The 17,939-nt window shown below is 42.9% G+C and overlaps 1 protein-coding gene across 3 annotated transcripts in view; it reads left to right on the top strand.

Moving 5' to 3' along the window:
- Positions 1–17,939, top strand: part of agap1 (ArfGAP with GTPase domain, ankyrin repeat and PH domain 1) — a 183,051-nt gene that overhangs the window by 36,448 nt on the left and 128,664 nt on the right. The window contains exon 1 of one of the 3 annotated variants that reach the window (XM_042404431.1): positions 10,924–12,952. The exons of 1 other annotated variant lie outside the window; for it this stretch is intronic. In XM_042404431.1, coding sequence (XP_042260365.1) covers positions 11,719–12,952 — 1,234 coding nt within the window. In that variant the 5' untranslated portion in view covers positions 10,924–11,718. Of the gene's footprint in view, positions 1–10,923; positions 12,953–17,939 lie in introns of those variants that run through there. One more of the 3 variants, XM_042404429.1, reaches the window with a different exon arrangement.

Here is a 17,939-nt window from a genome sequence, read left to right as displayed (position 1 = left end):
CTGCTGTGCTCAAGTTTGATGTAGAAAACTAAACAAATATGACAAAGATGTGAAGCAGCAGATACATGAAAAGGTTCTAATAGTTTTGATTAAAGAGAAATAAAACATTGTGTGTAATCTCTGATCTCCAGGACAGATGCTGCTGAGTCTTTCTCACATCTGTACTTTCACTAAATCTCAGTCTTAATCTGCCTGATTTCAACTGAAGCCACAAACGAGCGTTTAAAGACTCGTTATGTCGTGTAGATTTATAGTTTTAGAGACGTTCAAATGTAAAAACACTGGATATGTTTGTTAAACTGGTCGACCAGCAGGACGAAGGACACGTTCTACTGTGTGAATACATTTATTAACCCGAGCATCTCTCTGCACATGCTCAGTGAACACACACACACACACACACACACACACACACTCTCGCATGCTAAGTCCCATCAAGTGCCAAGCCAGCCGTGCAAGCTCCTGGCTGGTCACCATGGCAACAGACCTGCGTCTGGAGCGCGGGGTGGGGCGGCGCAAGTTTCTCCTCTTCGTTCCTTCCTTCCTCCTCCTCCTCCTCCTCCTCCTCCTCCTCCTCCTCACAGCTCATCTGCATAAACACTTCAAGGTCACCTGTCTGCGTGCTTGTTGTGTGTTTGTGTGTGTGTGTGTTTGGTCCTTGTGTGTTCCCGTAGCTGACAGCAAACATCAGGAGGAAACTAGAGACTCCTGCAAGAGTTTAATTTAGTTAAAATATCACTGATGAACTTTCTCAACTGATGTAAACTGACAAACTGTGATGATTCAAATATAAATAAAGGTGTAAGAACAGTGAAGGGGAGTTTATTTATGCAGCAGGTTTCAGACTCATGGAAAAGCTTTACATAATAAATAATATATATATATAAATAAATAAAAACTAAAGGAAGCAAGTTAAAATAATAGAACAGTAAAACACATCAAATTAGATGAAAGCAGCTCTGAAACTGAAACCAGCGTCTTTAATTTAGATGTAAAAGCATCGAAATCAAAGACGCAACAAGCTGAACAACTAACAAATGTTATAAAGATTTATTTGACCACATTTCTTTAGTAAAGGTGTAAAGAGCTGAGAGCTGAGTGGATGATCGCATTTGATTATTGTTTATTGTACAGTAAAGATGAAACAGTTAGTCCTTTAATCAATGATCTTGTTTTGGTGATTGATTAACAGTTTGTGTCATTTTTCAAGCAAAAATGACACAAATGTGTTTGTTCCAACTTCTCCTGATGAGGATTTGCTGCTTTCTCTGTTTTGTTTATCTGTAAACTGAATGTTTTTGTGTTTTTGGACTGTTGGTCAGATGTTTGAAGATCACAAACCAAACAACACGACAGACTGATCAACAATAAAATGATTGATTAGTTCTACAGACGGCTGATCGATTGATCGTTTGCTCTATAAAAACCCCAAAATATTCAGTTTACATGATATAAAACACAGAAAAGCAGAAATGAGTCATAAATGAGAAGCAGGAAGTGGTGAACGTTGTAAAACCGTCTGAAGCTATGAATGATGAAGTGTAATGTTTAAATCATCTGGTGTCTGATCTGGTTCATCTTCTCTGCTCTGATTGGCTCCTGTCTGTTTTCTCTCCTCATGTCCTGCTGATGTTCACCTGTCGGACGTCTCATCACAGGTAAGAACAACTTTCATCCTCTTCATCTTCTTCATCTTCTTCTTCTCTTACGTTTGAGTGGCGGATTATAAAGTTTCTCTACTCGTCATGTATTTAGCTTTAAATCTGTGTTGCGTTGACCTTTGACCTCTGTGCTGTGGGTCAGTCATGTCAGCCTGAAGGAAACTTTACTTCCTGTTTTGTATTCCTCGTGTGTTGGTCGTTGGTGTGTGTGTGTGTGTGTGTGCTCAGCATCCGTCTGGAGTGATGTTTGTGTGTTTCGGTGGGTGTGTACGTGCCTCCTCCTGCCAGCAGGGGGCCTCCCTCCTCTCCCCCCCTCCTCCTCCCCCCCCCCCCCCTGCTAACTGACCCATTTTCCCGTCTCCAGGGGGGCGAGGGAGGCAGCGTGTGTTGGGGGGGGAGAGCGAGCCGTTACCTCCTGCTGCTTCCTCGCTCTTTGATGCAGAAAAAAAATGCTGAACTCCTTCAGGAGGAGAGAGACGAGCGTGTGTGTGTGTGTGTGTGTGTGTGTGTGTGTGTGTGTGTGTGTGTGTGTCGGAGCGCTCCCTGCTACGTGTTTGTTAAACACGACTGTCACTGAAACACCTTGTTTCTGTTTAACCTGTTGTTAAAGCTTAAAGTATCAGGAAACATTAGTGAAACGTTACAGGTGAGCCAGCTGTCAATCACAGCTGTCAATCACAGCTGTCAATCACAGCTGTCAATCAACATCAAAGCTACTAAAAGGCTTCAAATCTCCAGAATGACCACCAGCAGACTTATCAGAGGGTCTGAATCTACAGACTGAGAGCATGATGTCTGGTTGAAAACAGTGACTGACTCAGTGTTTGTAGAGAGAAGTTGATGCTGTTTGATGGGAGTCAGTCGGAGCAGCTAGCAGCTGTAATCAACAGTGTTTTTATTATATTATATAATTGATAAATGAGACACTTTTCAATCAACAAATGTCAGTAATTCTCTGGTTCCAGCCTCTCAAATGTGAAGGTTTTTGTTCGTTGTAAAGATGAGTTTTGGTCGCAGTTAAAGCGTCAAAGTTAAGAGACACAAAGATCAGCAGCACAGACGTAAACAACAACAACGAGCTTCATTCATATTCATCTATAAATGATTCCAACAGTATGCAGCTTTCATATTTGGTTTATTATGATCCAGAATGTTGAGGAACCTGCATCAGCTGTGATCATAACCATCACTTTCACTCTATTTTAAAACTTTAATCAATCAAGCTCCAGTAAATGATCCTTCATCAGTGTCTCTCTGGACCGTCTCTGTCTTTTTATATATATATATATATAATGTAAGATAATCTGCATGTTAGCTGCAGCAGCGATGCTAACATGCAGCGGTGCAGCTTCAGCTCTGTCTGCATCACTGCTGGCTGTAAACATCCATATTTCATGTGATGGAGGGTGTGTGAGTGCAGCACACACAGCAGATGGATGAACTGTCACACATGCAGAGAAGAAGAGGAAGAAGAAGAGGAGGAGGTGGGATGGACTTCTTCTTCTTCTTCTCTTTAGCTCCTCTCAGACGTGCACCTTGTTACATGAAGCTGCAGCACATTTATCACTCAGTTTATCTCATATACACAAAGAAAATGAATGAAGTTGTTGTTAAAACTACAATAATCATCATGAAACTATATTAAAATCTTAAATATTCAGAGAAGTGAGTAGATAGGAATTTAAAAGGTATTAAATGTTCATGGTTTGGTTATTGTAGCCTGAAAAAGTAACAATAATAATAAAATAAAATGTTATAAAGTGTTTTACACACAAACAACAATAAAACAAGATCAAACTATCCTGATATAATAAAGCTGCTGGAGCTCAATTATTAAGAGATTATTATAGATTTATCAAACTAAACTTTGTAAAATATTCATAAAAAACATGTAAAAGCACCTTAAATGTTCTGTTTCTCTTCTTATTCAACACGTCTGCTCATGTTTTTATAAAAGTCCTGATTTCTTCTTGGTGTTAAAGATCAAAATCATTTTTTTAAAAAGTAACAATGTTTATTATAAAAATAAAGACTCTGCGTGGCTTTACGTTATAAGTTGTGTTATGAGTGAGGATCTATAAACTAGTCAGACTGCAGTAGATCCAGTAGCTGTTAGCGTAGCCGCAGCAGGGATCAACCAGCTGTATTGATCCTTAATGAAAGCAGGAAGTGTCCTTCTGTTTGCTGATATATTGATCATCTTATGGCAGTGAAGCATTTGAATGGTTTCTTATAGGTCGCCGTGGTAACGCCTGGATGTGACGTCTGACGCTCACCAGAGTTACATAATAATAAGTCTCTGTATAATGTTCACCGCGGCTCCTGTTTCACATCAGTCTTTATTTGACTGGCGAGGGACGATGTCGTGGAAGAACAGATTATCTTCATCATGTCGTGTTGGTCTGCAGCCCTGCAGGATTTTCTCTGGACAGGATTCAAAATAGTGGATTTATTGTGAAGTTACTCTTGAAGGCAAAGAAGGTTTTATATAAAAACATCTTTTACATATAAAATCATTCTGATGCAGATTTATTTCACTCATTTGAGCCTCAAAGTTCATTCTTGACTTCAGTTACTGAAGTTACACACTTAAACCTCAGGTCACATGATGACCAGTCTGTTACTGGATGAAGATCATGTCAAGTGGCTGAAAGCTCAGAAAGCAGCCAGATATTCCGTTAAACATCCGTCATCCTGCTGCTGTAGATGACCTCCAGCTGGAAACACCACGACACCCTGCTGCTGCTCTCTGGAGCACGCTGGGGGGTATGAGGGGGGGGTGTTGGGGGGTTTGTTGGGGGGTTTGTGGGGGGTTCGGGGGGGTGTATAGCTGCAGGCTGCAGGTCCTGATAAGCTCCTCAGAGTCTCCAGAGACACTGTGGACAAATGAAGTCCTGCAGACCTTCAATCAGCTTCACTTTGATTCAGAACTTCACGTTTCCTCCTGGGAGACCAGACGCTTACACACATAACCTCATAATAATAATAACAATAATAATAATAATGATAATGATAATAATAATAATAATGATCAGTGTGTAACAGTTCACAACAGGCAGCTTCATCTTCTAGCACAATTTTTCAGATTTATGGACACCTTTCTTGTCCTGTAAAGCTCAAATTCTACTTCTCTTAGTGCACAGCTGCAAAGATCCACCTGAACATGTATTTCATTATCTGCACACGTCTCTGAAGGTCTTTATACATCTGATATAAAACACGGATCAGAGGTGAGACAGACAGGAAATGATGTTTATTGACCTGCTGGCGGCAAAGATTCAGCAGCGTTAACATCTCAGATTATGAAGCATCATTGAGGAGAAGCAGCTCTTATCTCGTTATCTCCATCTCATCCAAGAGACACTTGACCTCCGACCTGCTGTCACATGTTCCTACACAGACTCTGCTATCATTCATGTTGTTAATGTAAAGCTGGAATGAGTAGTGGATGTGTTGGATGTGGAGAACAGGTGGTGATTCTCCTCTTTAAACCCTCCCAACAGCCCCCCAGCTCTCCTCAAACTGGGCTAACTGGAGCAGATTTCATGGTCTGGACTGCAATTAGGGAGGAGGAGTGTTTTGTCCTCCTTTAGATTTTACACTCTGGTTAATTATAAGATAACCAGTTTATCTCGCTGCTCTCATCAGAAAGCTTTTCTAGATGTATTGATCTGCTACCAGACGTGCAGCCGTTGTATTTGCTGTAGTTACTGCAGCCTGAGATCAATAATCCATCACAGTCACCTTGTGTTGTTGTTGTTGTTGTTGTCAAAGTGTCGTTATCATTGTTTGCAGATGCAGCCGAGAGCTGACGCTGCCTTCAAGGACGTCTTTTTAAATGGTTATAAAATAAGAACCAGTGGATGAATCTGGACACTTAAACGAGTACATTTAACATTTATTTATTGTCTGGATCTGCTTTGATTTTCCTTCGCAGACGTTTGATGTATGAACGCACCAATCAATAACATTCCCCATAAAATAAATGGCTGAAGTCTCTTAAAGTTTATTTTCATAGCAGACTGAAGTAAAGCCAGCAGCCGCCTGGAGCTTCAGAAACCTAAAAACCAGATTTAGACGTTCGAGACGACGACGACGTTGGTCTTCTTTCAAACAAGCCGTGTTGAAGGTTTTTTCCTTCTTGTAGTCGTGTGAATTATGACTGTTGTCTGTCAGAAGCTCTTCAGGAGACCACAGCTCACATCCAGCTTCCTGTCACATGACTTCAAGCATGACCCTGATAAGCGAGCACCTTCAGACCCCGTCTACTCTAAACTGGAGAACTTGAAGAAACATTAAAACGAGTAAATATCTTCTTCTTCATCTTCTTTTCAGTTAGTTAGTCGACTGACTGACGGCTACAGTCAATATAGTTGCTCTCATTTACATATTTTTCTGTTTCCGTTGTCAGACAACGGAAACAGATTTAATTGCGTCTCATAAAACTACGTTCAGTCATCCAACACACACTTGAAGAAACATTAAAACAAGTAAATATCTTCTTCTTCGTCCTCTTTTCAGTTAGTAAAAACACAAAACTGCATCTCAGCCAGCATCTGTTGAGCAGTAGGACACACAGCTCGTCACGTTGTCTGACAAAATCAACATAAATATAGATTAATAAGTTTTCTTCCTCACTTTGCTGCCACACAGTCTACAGACAGTCTGTTTTGATGTCAGATTCACAATATAGTTGCTCTCATTTACATATTTTTCTGTTTCTGTTGTCAGACAACGGAACAAGATTTAATTTCGTCTCATAAAACTTATGTTCAGTCACTCTCAAGCTGCTGAACTGCTCATAAAATTGTTATTTTATAGTTGCAACATCCTCTGACATCAATCTATATAAATCCACGTAGTTGTATTTGAATATATTGATGTTTAAAATGAACGATCGCAGGGACGAATCTGACATTTAAACATTTAAAACACTGGAAACTGTTTTGGAAAAGCTGAGTTTAGAGCTGAGAGAAAGTGTGGATGCACTCTGAGTAGTAGAGGTGTGCCTGAATACAGATACATTATTAAGCAAAGCACAAATAGTGTTTTTTTTTTTTTTTTATGAATATTTGTTTCATACAAATATTTAAAAAATGATTTGTTTTCAGGAAGAAAAATAAACCACGTCAAACAGCAGCGTGCAGGTTCAGTGTCTCTCCTCGGCTTCGCTGGTACGTCTGTCAGCAGGTTTCAACGAGGGGAGTCACATCCACCTGCTACATGACGCACATTTCCTAATTTGGACATCACTCCCAGAGTTGGGGGTGTTCCCCAGAGATAAAGCTGAACTACTGACACATGAACAAGCTTCATGAACATTTATTGTAACACTTTAATTTTCTCAAATTAAAAGCCTAATAAAAACAAAAACAGGATTTTTAAGCCTCTTACCACTTTTATTCGAATACAAACAAATAATTTTGCTGCCTCAACAAATACAAATACAAATACTGTGCTCTCTGCACATCCCTACTGAGTGGTTTAAAGCTACCAGACTGGGTTAAACTGGTTAAACTGGTCGTTCTGGATGTTAATAACAACATATTTTCACATAAATGAGACGTTTTCCCGGCGTTTGTGAAGGAAGTCGTCGTCTCTTCTGCAGCACATCAGGACCAACCAGCTTCAGTAGCTCCGCACAGCTTTAACTCGTCGAGCGTCGAGTCGACGAGCGGCTGATCTGGACCGGATTAAAGGCTCGAAGGAGGTGCGTTTGATGTTTTGCGTTGGCGGCGGCGGCGCAGCCTGCGTGGGCGCGTGGTTTACTATTTCCACGTGTTGCAGTTCGACTGTGATGTTTCAGTGTCATCAGAACAAGAAAAAAATCACCAAACTCTCACTCGGCTTTTTATTTCTCTGTCCAGCTGTGTTTCCACGAAACGCACATGTGTGAGCGTCTCACGAACACACACACACACACACACACACACACACACATCACGCCACGTCGTCTTGCTTTCATGTGACGCCGCGTCTCTCAGGTTGGAGGCTTTTTTTTTTTTTTTTTTGAAGGTGGGACGTGTTTGATGTCGGGTGACGGCTGAAGACGAGGGAGTAAATTAAATGTAGTGAGGTAAAGATGAGAAGTGTGTGTGTGTGTGTGTGTGTGTGTGTGTGTGTGTGTGTGTTACACCCAGAAAGCGGCGGAGGTTAAAGGAGAAAGTTGCCGGCGGCTGCGTCTCTAATCTTGATTAATCCCTGTAATAATCCAGCCAGGCGGCGTCAGAGGCCGAGTCTGAGGGCCAACTGTTGGGGAGGAAGAGGAGGTGGAGGTTTGGGTGAGTTAATCTCCCTCACCCCTCCACCTCCACCACCTCCTCTTCCTCCTCCTCCTCCTCCTCCTCCTCCTCGGAGGCGCAGGGGAGACACTTCAGAGGACGGGTGGAGATAGCAGAGGATGAAAGAAAGTGCTGAGAAAACGAGTTCCCGCTCAGGATTCAGGATTTTAATTTGTAAAAATGATCAAAGAGATGCAGGTCACATCTCAAGCATCCAGCTTAAAACATCTGAGCTGCTCGCTGATTAGAAAGTTAAATAACCGTTACCATAGCAACCATTCAAGACAGGAAAACACTGGAAACCCTCCCGATACGTCCAGAACATGCATTTAATCCACAGACGTCTGATAAATGATCCATTTGATGCAAGAAACACGAGAGACGTGAGGAAACAGACGCAGCTTTTCTTTAAAACATCTATAAAACAATCTTATATCTTACACCGTGTAGCCGTTAATGCTGCGACCTACAGTCGTATTTTACATTTCAGGCTGTAAAGTGACGTTTCTAAAAATGTTTCTGCTTATTTTCTTGTAAATTAATGGATTTTTTTTACCTCTTTGTTGCGTCTTAAAGTGATTCATCGCTCGCTGCTGTGCGTCGCTTTAAGAGCTCATCAGCCAAAAACAGCAACATTCTTCCTGAAGTTTCCTCCATTTTTCTCCTGTTTAAAGGGTTTTTTAAGGAGTTTCTGCTGATCTGAATCAAAGGTCTAAACATAGAAGATGTTGTATTGCTGTAAAGCTCTCGGAGGAAAACATCTGATTGGTGATGTTGAATTGAATCTTTTAAAATATACATAAAATATGTGAATGTTAGTCAATTTATCAAAGTTTAAGAAGCTCAAACCATCAAATATTCAGCAGTTTGTGTTAGAAAACTGACTTAAACAGTTAATCAGTGATTAATTGATTAATTGACTAATCAGAAGAGGCTGTTACTGCAGCAGATTAATATCCAATAATCATCACATGTGTCAGTAATGTTCATGTGTGTTTCATCAAACAGAAAACAGATGAAGACAGGAAGTGAAAATGATTAGAAATGAGTCAATCTGAGACATTCGTTCAATCAGTTTGCAACAATATGAACATTTAATAACATTTATCTCAGTAAATGTTTGTTTGTGTGAATCTGAAGTGGATTTTTAAAGTGAAGTCACGTCTGAAGATGCTTCAGTCGACCAGACGTTGAATCAGAGCGTATATTTCTCTCATGTTTGGCTGATAACGGAGCGTCAGACTGAAACATCAGTGTGGTTGTTGCTGTTGCTGGATGTGAAAGTGGCTCCATGGCTGCCCGGGGAGGCTTTAAAGAGGATGACAGACAGAGAGGAGAAAGAGCAGACTCCACCCCGTTTATAGAAACCACTGCACGCTGGAAAACATGAACTGGAGTCACTGGTGTCCTGCTGACCTACATATCAACACCACAGAGACGCTGAGTGTAGAGAAGCTTCATCTGATTCACTGATGATCAACATTTACATCACTTTTACAGCAAAAAACCCCCCAAAAATTAACAATTATCTGCTTCTAAAATGTGAATATTTGCTTGTTTTCTATAAAAGTAAACTGAATATTCTCATATTTTAAACTGTTAGTCGAACAAAACTTCTCTTTTTAACACATCATGTTGTTCTCTGGGAACTTCTGACTTTATAGACACATTGATTAATCTATATATCTATTGATCAGTGGAATATAGAGTGAAACTGACAGGAAGCTTTTCTACACACTCATAAAGCTGAGTTTCTCCTGTAGAGTTTATACAGATTTATAAAAAGCTTTGAAACTATTTCTGAATATTATTTTAACAAGATCAAAATATTATTGACTCTTATTCAAGCCCAGTTATGAGAGAGACTGTTAGAGAACTGGTCAAATGTTAAAATATAATATATAAATTCATTAACTCAAGTATAATTTTGAGGTACTTGTACTTTACTTTAATATTTCCATTTGACTTTATATTGTACTTTCTACTCCACTACATGTATTTGACAGCTTTAGTTACTTTTCAGATGAAGATTTGACACAATGGATAATATAACAAGCTTTTAAAATACAACACATTGTTAAAGATGAAACCAGTGGTTTCCAACCTTTTTGGCTTTTGACGTCTTACAAAAAGCAGTGTGTAGTCGGGGTCACATTTCACATGTCTATGAGTTGTTAACAGCTCCACCAAATAGTGATTTTTCCCTCTAAACTTCTCACATGCTTTCATTTCAATAAATGTTCAAATGATCCAATATTTCAGCAAAAATCAAAGATTAGAGAAAAAGTCCAAAAACTGAAAACAGATTTGTGTATCAGAACTTTGTTTTTTCTTCTTTCCTCTCCCATTAATCATCTCACCACCCCTCAGATTTATCTGCTGACCCTTTGGAGGGGCCCGACCCCTAGGTTGGGAACCTCTGGACTAAACTAGCTAACTGTATATAAAGTAGTGTAAACTAGCTCCACCTCCAGCAGCTACAACAGTAACATGCTGCTCTAACACTGATGCTTCACTATTAATAATCTAATGATGTCATATATAATAATATATCAGTCAGAGGGACCAAACCACTACTTTTACTGCAATACTTTAACTACATCAAGCTCATAATACTTATGTACTTTTACTGCAATACTTTAACTACATCAAGCTCATAATACTTATGTACTTTTACTGCAATACTTTAACTACATCAAGCTCATAATACTTATGTACTTTTACTGCAATACTTTAACTACATCAAGCTCATAATACTTATGTACTTTTACTGCAATACTTTAACTACATCAAGCTCATAATACTTATGTATTTTTACTGCAATACTTTAACTACATCAAGCTCATAATACTTATGTACTTGGAGTATTTTTACTTGCTGTATTAGTACTTGTACTGCAGTAGAGTATCTACCAGCAGTGTGTTTGTGTTGTGAACTCCGGTCCGGTGTGTGCAGACACTCCGCTCCGGGTCTTCCTCCTCTCCGCTGCTCGGTGTCGGTGCGGACCGGAGTGTGTTCCCACAGCAGCGGAGCGGAGGAGGCACCGGGACCGCTGCTGCCGAGCCTTGTGTCGCTGTCAGGGGGAGGGTTGAAGCCAGAGTGGGTTTTTTTAGGAGAAGAGGAAAGGGTGTGCAAGGCTCGGAGACCCTGCTCTCTCTCTAAAAAAAAAAAAAAAAAAACACCGACATTTGAATCACAATTGAAGCCGGAGCGAGGTGAAAGAGGCCCGGCTGGCTGGCTGGCTGCGCTGCGGGGGATGTGCGCACACAATGGGAGACGACGCGCTGGCACCGTCCGGGACGCGGCGGTAGAATAATATTTACCTCTCCGTGTTGTTGGGAATGGAGACGCGGATACCGGAGCAGGATCCAGAGCTGTCAGCGGAGGACTCCCGGTAAGGAAAGGACTTCCTCTGTCCCGTGCAGAAAGTGTTTGTGCACGCCGGGGGGAGCGCTGCTGTAACCCCGGAGAGAGGAGCGGAGAGGAGCGGAGAGGAGGACGCGCTGCTGCTGCTGCTGCATTTGTGGCCAGTTGAAATTCCGCTGGGATGAACGCGGAATGTATTTCCTGCGTCAAAGCGCGCGCTGTTTACACATCTGGATGAAAGAATAATCAGTTATTGCCCCGCAGAGAAACGCTTTAAGGTAATTTAACCCTCATGCACATCATCTGTCTGCAGGCTGATTCATAGAAACCAGTAATAATAGTCTTAATATCATAAAGACTGTAGGATCAGTTCAAGTTAAGTCTGGGAACGCTGAGGAGGAATATTTGGGATGTACCTGCTGGACAGTAACTGCACTGAAAGGATGGAGAGGGGCACGCCTCAGAGGAAGACCGTGTACCGGATCTCCCTCACCCTGGTGAAGAGGGAGAGTTTGGAGGAGGACGAGGACGGAGGAGGGTCGGGCTCCCGGCGGGCGGAGAACCCTAAAGTGGGAGCGTTCAGGCGGGAGGGCTCGGTGGAGATCCAGCGGAGCGGCCTGCTGGAGCAGCTGCAGGAGGTGGAGGACGAGTCGGACGACTTGTCATCGTCTCACAGCTACATGAGGAACTTCAGGACGTTCAGCACGGGTCAGCTGGAGCTGGGCAGGCTGAAGGTGTCCAGGAAGCATCACCTACAGAAGGAGCTGAAGGAGAAGGCCACCAGCCCGTTAGCCGAGACCACGACGCCCCCCAGCCAGGAGGACACGCAGGGGGAGAGCGGCGAGCAGGAAACGCAGGATTCAGACAGGCTTAAAGAGGATATTTGCACTGAAACTCCTCCGACAGATGCTGCAGAGAGCGTGGAGAACGGCAGCGTGAGCAAGAAGAAGAGACTCCTGAAGGCGAGGAGCATGGAGGAGAGGAGCAGCGAGCCTCCTCTCAACGCTAACGGCAAGATGTCGCACTCCAAGAGCAACGGGAAAGCAGCCAAGGCTTTGTCCCCGGAGACGCCGCCGCCTCTGAAGCGTCCGGCCGGTCTGCTGCGCCGCAGCTTCAGCTTCAGACACTGGACGGGCGGCGAGCTGCTGCGCCTGCGAGCGCTCTCCAAGGACAAACACCACAGCAGCTCCGGCTGCATCGGCAGAGACGCCGGGCCCGACGCCGCCGCCGAGAAGGACGCCGAGGCCGCCGTGGTGCTCCAGAACCCGACCTCCCGCTGCAACGACCCCACCAGAGAGAAGAGCCGGACGCTGGAGATCGGCGCCGTCCTGAACAAGACCGACTCCATGTCGGAGCTGAGCCGCTGGGAACGAGCGCGAGGCAGCAAGAACCGCACGCTGGACAACAGCGACCTGCTGCGTCTGGCGGCAGAGAAGGACGCGGCGGGATCAGGGTTCCTGCTGCGAGGCGGCGGAGGACGCTCCAGCGAGAGGCGGCTGGTGCGTTTCTTCAGCGGGATCTTCTCCAGGAGGGACGGGGCGTCCACCTCCACGCCGCTGGGGAGCCCCAGCACCAACAGATCCCTCCGCCGCAGCAGGAGGACGCAGTCCAGCACGGAGAGCATGAACGGAGGAAGCGCTGACGGTAAACAAAACATCACGCTGTGTGTCTGATTTCCCACGTTTCTGCATGTCAGTGAATCATTCGCTCACATAGAGGCTGATGGAGGTTTCAGTTCTGGTGTCTGACCTGATGACCTTTGACCCCTCATCTCAGGTTTTAGCTCCACTAGTGTGCAGGTCAAACAAAGAGCCATTTTTCCTCCTCAGATTGTTTCTTTTGACACTTTAAGAGGTTAAATTGTGCACTAGCAGAGATATATTTTCCTTTTTGATCCCTTTTTATCGTGTCGTGACCTCTTCAGATTTCTCTCTGACCTCCGCTCTGGTGTTTCTTTGCCTCTCTCTGATTTGAAAGCGGTCAGACTCGGTGAGTGTGTGTTGTTTGTGGAGGCGGTGGCGGCGGGGGAGGAAGGATCAGCGTGTGATGAGCTCCAGTTATTTGTTTTGGACGGCAGGGTGATGTTTGGTTGTGGCAGCGACGGCCGGCCGCTGCTGTTTGTCTTTCATTACTCTGAGCTCACTTCTGTCTCTCACACTGCTTTTAAAAACATAAATAGATACCATATATAAAAAAAAAAAAAAGGCAGAAATGAGCAAAGTGTGTGTGCAGGGCAGATCTCACCTTGACGACCAGACGGAGATAAGAAAGAAAGACAAACAGCAGAGAAGAAGAATAACATCCAGAAAAAGACTGAGAATGTGGGGAAATGTGTTTTTAAAATAGCAGCGAGGCAGCAGATGAAGTCAGAGGGGAAGTCGGAGCTCAGAGTTTGACTTTGAGCCTGGAGGTCAAAGCAGCAGCAGCGACAATTGGAAACAGACCTCGTGTGTGTGTGTGTGTGTGTGTGTGGCTGAAAAAAAAGAAGGTAGCCGTAACGTCTGGTGTTGCGTTTGAAGTCGTAGCAGAATGTCAGTGACAGCTTTATATCTGCACACACATACATATATATATATATTCACACCAACATAAACAACACACCCTGTCAGCATCCTCTTTCCATCCGCGTGAGAGACGAGTGGAAAACATGAGGAGGACGGAGAGGAAGTGGACACACTGTCCGTCCGCTCTGTCACCGCTTCAGCCTCCAGATGTTTGAAGCTTCCAGTTGCAGCTGCAGGACGTCGGCTCCGTTTATCTCACACCTGAGTGCTGAAGTTAGTTTGGTTTCTACATATAAACTTAGAGGAGTGTTTGTGAAGCTGTAATAATCCATATTTACAATGATAATGTGACTAGTAGTGATGAATCTACAGAAACTCTGCAGCTTTAAGGAGCTTTATAGTGAGTTTCAGCTCATTGTTTATCTGTCCGGCTGCAACTTTTACTGTTCTCATAGCAACATTTTGGGAGGAAAAATCTGTATAAAGCCACTGAACACTACCTGTAGACTAGCTGCTGAACAGAGCGGAACATTTAGCAGATAAAGAACCAGATATTTCCCTCAGGAGTTAAAAGAGAGTCAACTTGCTAACATGTTCAGCTTGAAAGCTAGCGCACAAAACATCTTATTATTAAAGGTTTATGTTAAAATCATCCTGCACAGATTCAGCATTTCACTCCTGAGACATCGTCAGACTCATGATGGACAGTTTATTATATATAAAAGATCCAAATCAATAATTCATTTTCACACTTGCAGTCTTCTGTCTGGTAATAGTCGACCAACCAGAGAGCATATCTGCTAACATCTGTCAGCGTCCACACTCTCCTGCCAGGAAACCGTCAGAGATGAGAGATGAGAGGATTTAACAGAACTTAAGTGACCTACAGGACGTTCACTGTGCTGAACAGGCGTCTGGCTTCGTGTGTGTATCGTATAAAGACTCATCTGTCATGTTGACGCTGACTCAGGTCTTCTGCATCCTCAGGTCTGGAGATGTTTCTGGGAAATATATGAGATCATGTTTTTATCTTCTTCAGGTATCATGTTCACCATTACAATCAGTATTTTTTTCTTTCTTGTAGTCATCTAAACTGACTTCTAGTATATCAGGAAGTTGATTCAGCCTTTAGAAAGTCACATGATCTTCTGCCAAGTTCAGCAGGTGTTTGTGACCCGTCTGCAGGCCGGAGAGCCTCCAGGTTTCTGTAGCAGGACGTCGAGGTCGACTAACAGGTTTTAGAGGTTTTGGTCTGATGACACCGGTGGCTGATGTGTGTGTGTGTGTGTGTGTGTGTGTGTGTGTGTGTGTGTTGTGGTGGGGGGGGGAGGAGGAGGAGGAGGAGGAGGAAGAGGAGGGGCGGTAGAGCGTCCACATTGTTAGGATTCCTGAGACGTAGTTGAAGTGGCTGCAGGTCACATCAGCAGTAACCTTAATGAACTGCAAGATAACTAACGGCTAGTAGCAGCTGCTGTTAGTCTGGTGTGTGTGTGTGTGTGTGTGTGTGTGTGTGTGTGTGTGTGTGTGTGTGTGTGTAGGTGTGTGTAGGTGTGTGTAGATAAAGAACCGTTGTCTTCCAGGTGTTTAATTTGCTGTATTTGCTGAAAGGAGACGTCCTGTCTGGTTATTTCATCCATCATCAGTCGCTCAGTTTGATTCAGCAGGAAGTTTATTTCATCATCAGATAAAAGCTGCAACGATTAGTCGATTAGGAAGAAAAAAATACTAAAATTCTCTGATTTCAGCTTCTTAAATGTGAATATTTTCTGGTTTCTTTAATCCTTAATGACAGTAAACTGAATGTCTTTGAGTTGTGGACAAAACAAGACATTTGAGGACACTCTGATCAACATTTTTCAACATTTTCTGACATTTTCTGGACCAAACAACTAATTTATTAATCCAGAAAATAATCAATAATGAGAATAATCATTAGTTGCATCCATACAGAAGATACAGAAGAGGATTTTATCTGTATTTCTACTCCTACAAAGATGAACTGATGACTCTCTGCTGCTTTTTTTAAGTCTTACATCAACATCACGACTATTTTTAACTGTAAAAACTAAAAATAATGATATACATTAATGTTTAATTATCAGTTCTATCTGTTCAGAAAACCGACTTTCATCTCCCTCCAAACCAAACCTCTGGTCAGAAACTAAATCAATCCACTACAACGTTCAGTAAAAATACAAATTCATACTCGTTAAGAGCATCAATGAGGAAGAACACGTGATGATGAAGTTCAGAGCTGAAACGATCAGATCAATAATCAATCAGTCAGACTGTTAAGATGTTTAAGATCTTCTGGCTGCAGGTTCTGTTTTTAAGTTTGTATCCAGAGGTTCAGTAGACGTGCTGCAGCGTAGATCATCTCCCAGTTGATCCTCTGTGATCACATGACCCGTCTGACCTGAAGCCTGCAGGGGAATCACCATCACCATCACCATCACCATCACCGCCGCGGCCGCCGCTGAAAAGTGTTAAACCAAACAAACCGGAGCTTCAGGGTTCGTGACAGCGTTATTATGACAAACTGCTGCCGTGTGCAAGACCCCCGAAACCCGAGCCGACCCCCCCCTCGCCGCCAGACCTGACGAAGACACGACATGAAATATGAAGACGAGTCAGCTGAAAGCTTCCTCAGCGTCCAGACGGAGAGAAGAGAAGCGTCTGATTAATATGATAATAATAATAATAATGAGCTCAGATCAGGACTCGTGTTTATCAAGAGTGACTAGAAACACTGTTGAAGAAGCTTCCTGACAGTCACATGAAGGATTCATCTGTATTACATTCATCATTCATTTTATTCCTTTAAATTTAATGTAGTTTTTGAATTCTCTTAAACGTACAACATGTCATATCTGCTGCTAGACGTCTGTCAGTCAGCAGGTTTTTATCCTCCTGAACAAACGTACATGAGGATTAAAACTGATAAAAACACAGAATAAAACAGATTCACGTAACAAAACGTTGTTTCTCTGACGCTGTTCGGTGGTTACAGGACGTCTGGTAGCAGCTGTTAGCCGAGCTGATGCTAACGTTTACTCAGCTTGTTTCTCTGGTAACTTAAAATCCTTCATCTGGTTAAAAGATGCAGTTAAAAAACGACCAAAATCTAAAAAGATTATCATAAAAACGTGGCTTAAAACTGAATAAAAGTCCATTTATGACACTGCTGTATTATCTGGTGCGCGTATAGTCACATTTATAACATGAGTCCAGATGTTTGTAGACATTTTAAAGCAGAATAGTTTCATATTATAGCTTTAAGTTCTGTGTATTATGTAGATGTGTTTAATTTATAGTTTTATTTCATATCTGTCATGTGTTGTTGGTTCGTTCTGTCAGACCAGACGCAACAAAAATCACTGTCTATGCACATCACACACACACACACACACACACACACACACATACACACACACACACCGGCCCCACCCTGACCTCACTGAGTCTTAATGGAGTCTACTGGTGTGTGTGTGTGTGTGTGTGTGTTATCTATAGGGAGTATGTAGGGGAATGTGTGTGTGTGTGTGTGTGTGTGTACTGAGGGTGAAGTGTGTGTGACCTATATCCACAGCCAAGCAGAAGTAATGTGCACTACTTGTGTCAAAAGATGCACACACACACACTTCTACACACACACACACACATCAGATGTTTGACTGCAGCTCCTCCAGATGAAGAGTCTGATCCTCCTCCCACACACACACACACACACACACACACACACACACACACACACACACACACACACACTACAGTGGGTATAACGGGGAGAAAATCCAATTAGGAGATGCTGCTGCAGGGAGCAGAGAGATGGAGAGATGACCCTCCTCCATCTCTCCTCTACTTGTTTACCTTCTTTCATTCCTTCAGTCTCTCTACTCCCTTCCTCCTCTTCCTCATTTCTATCCTCTCTTTCCCTTCCTCCTCTTCCTCAGTTCTTCGTCTCCTATTTTCTGTCTTTCTTGCCTTTATTTTCTCCTCCTTCCTTCCTCGTCTTTTCCTTTACATCCTTCTTTCTTTTGCTCTATCGCTCAGTGTAATGCATGGAGAGAGTGTGTGTGTGTGTGTGTGTGTGTGTGTGTGTGTGTGTGTGTGTGCTGGGGTTCGGG

The sequence above is a fragment of the Thunnus maccoyii genome, chromosome 24 (genome assembly GCF_910596095.1).
Source record: "Thunnus maccoyii chromosome 24, fThuMac1.1, whole genome shotgun sequence".
NCBI lineage: Eukaryota > Metazoa > Chordata > Actinopteri > Scombriformes > Scombridae > Thunnus > Thunnus maccoyii.
This window is presented reverse-complemented; position numbering and strand designations above follow the sequence as displayed.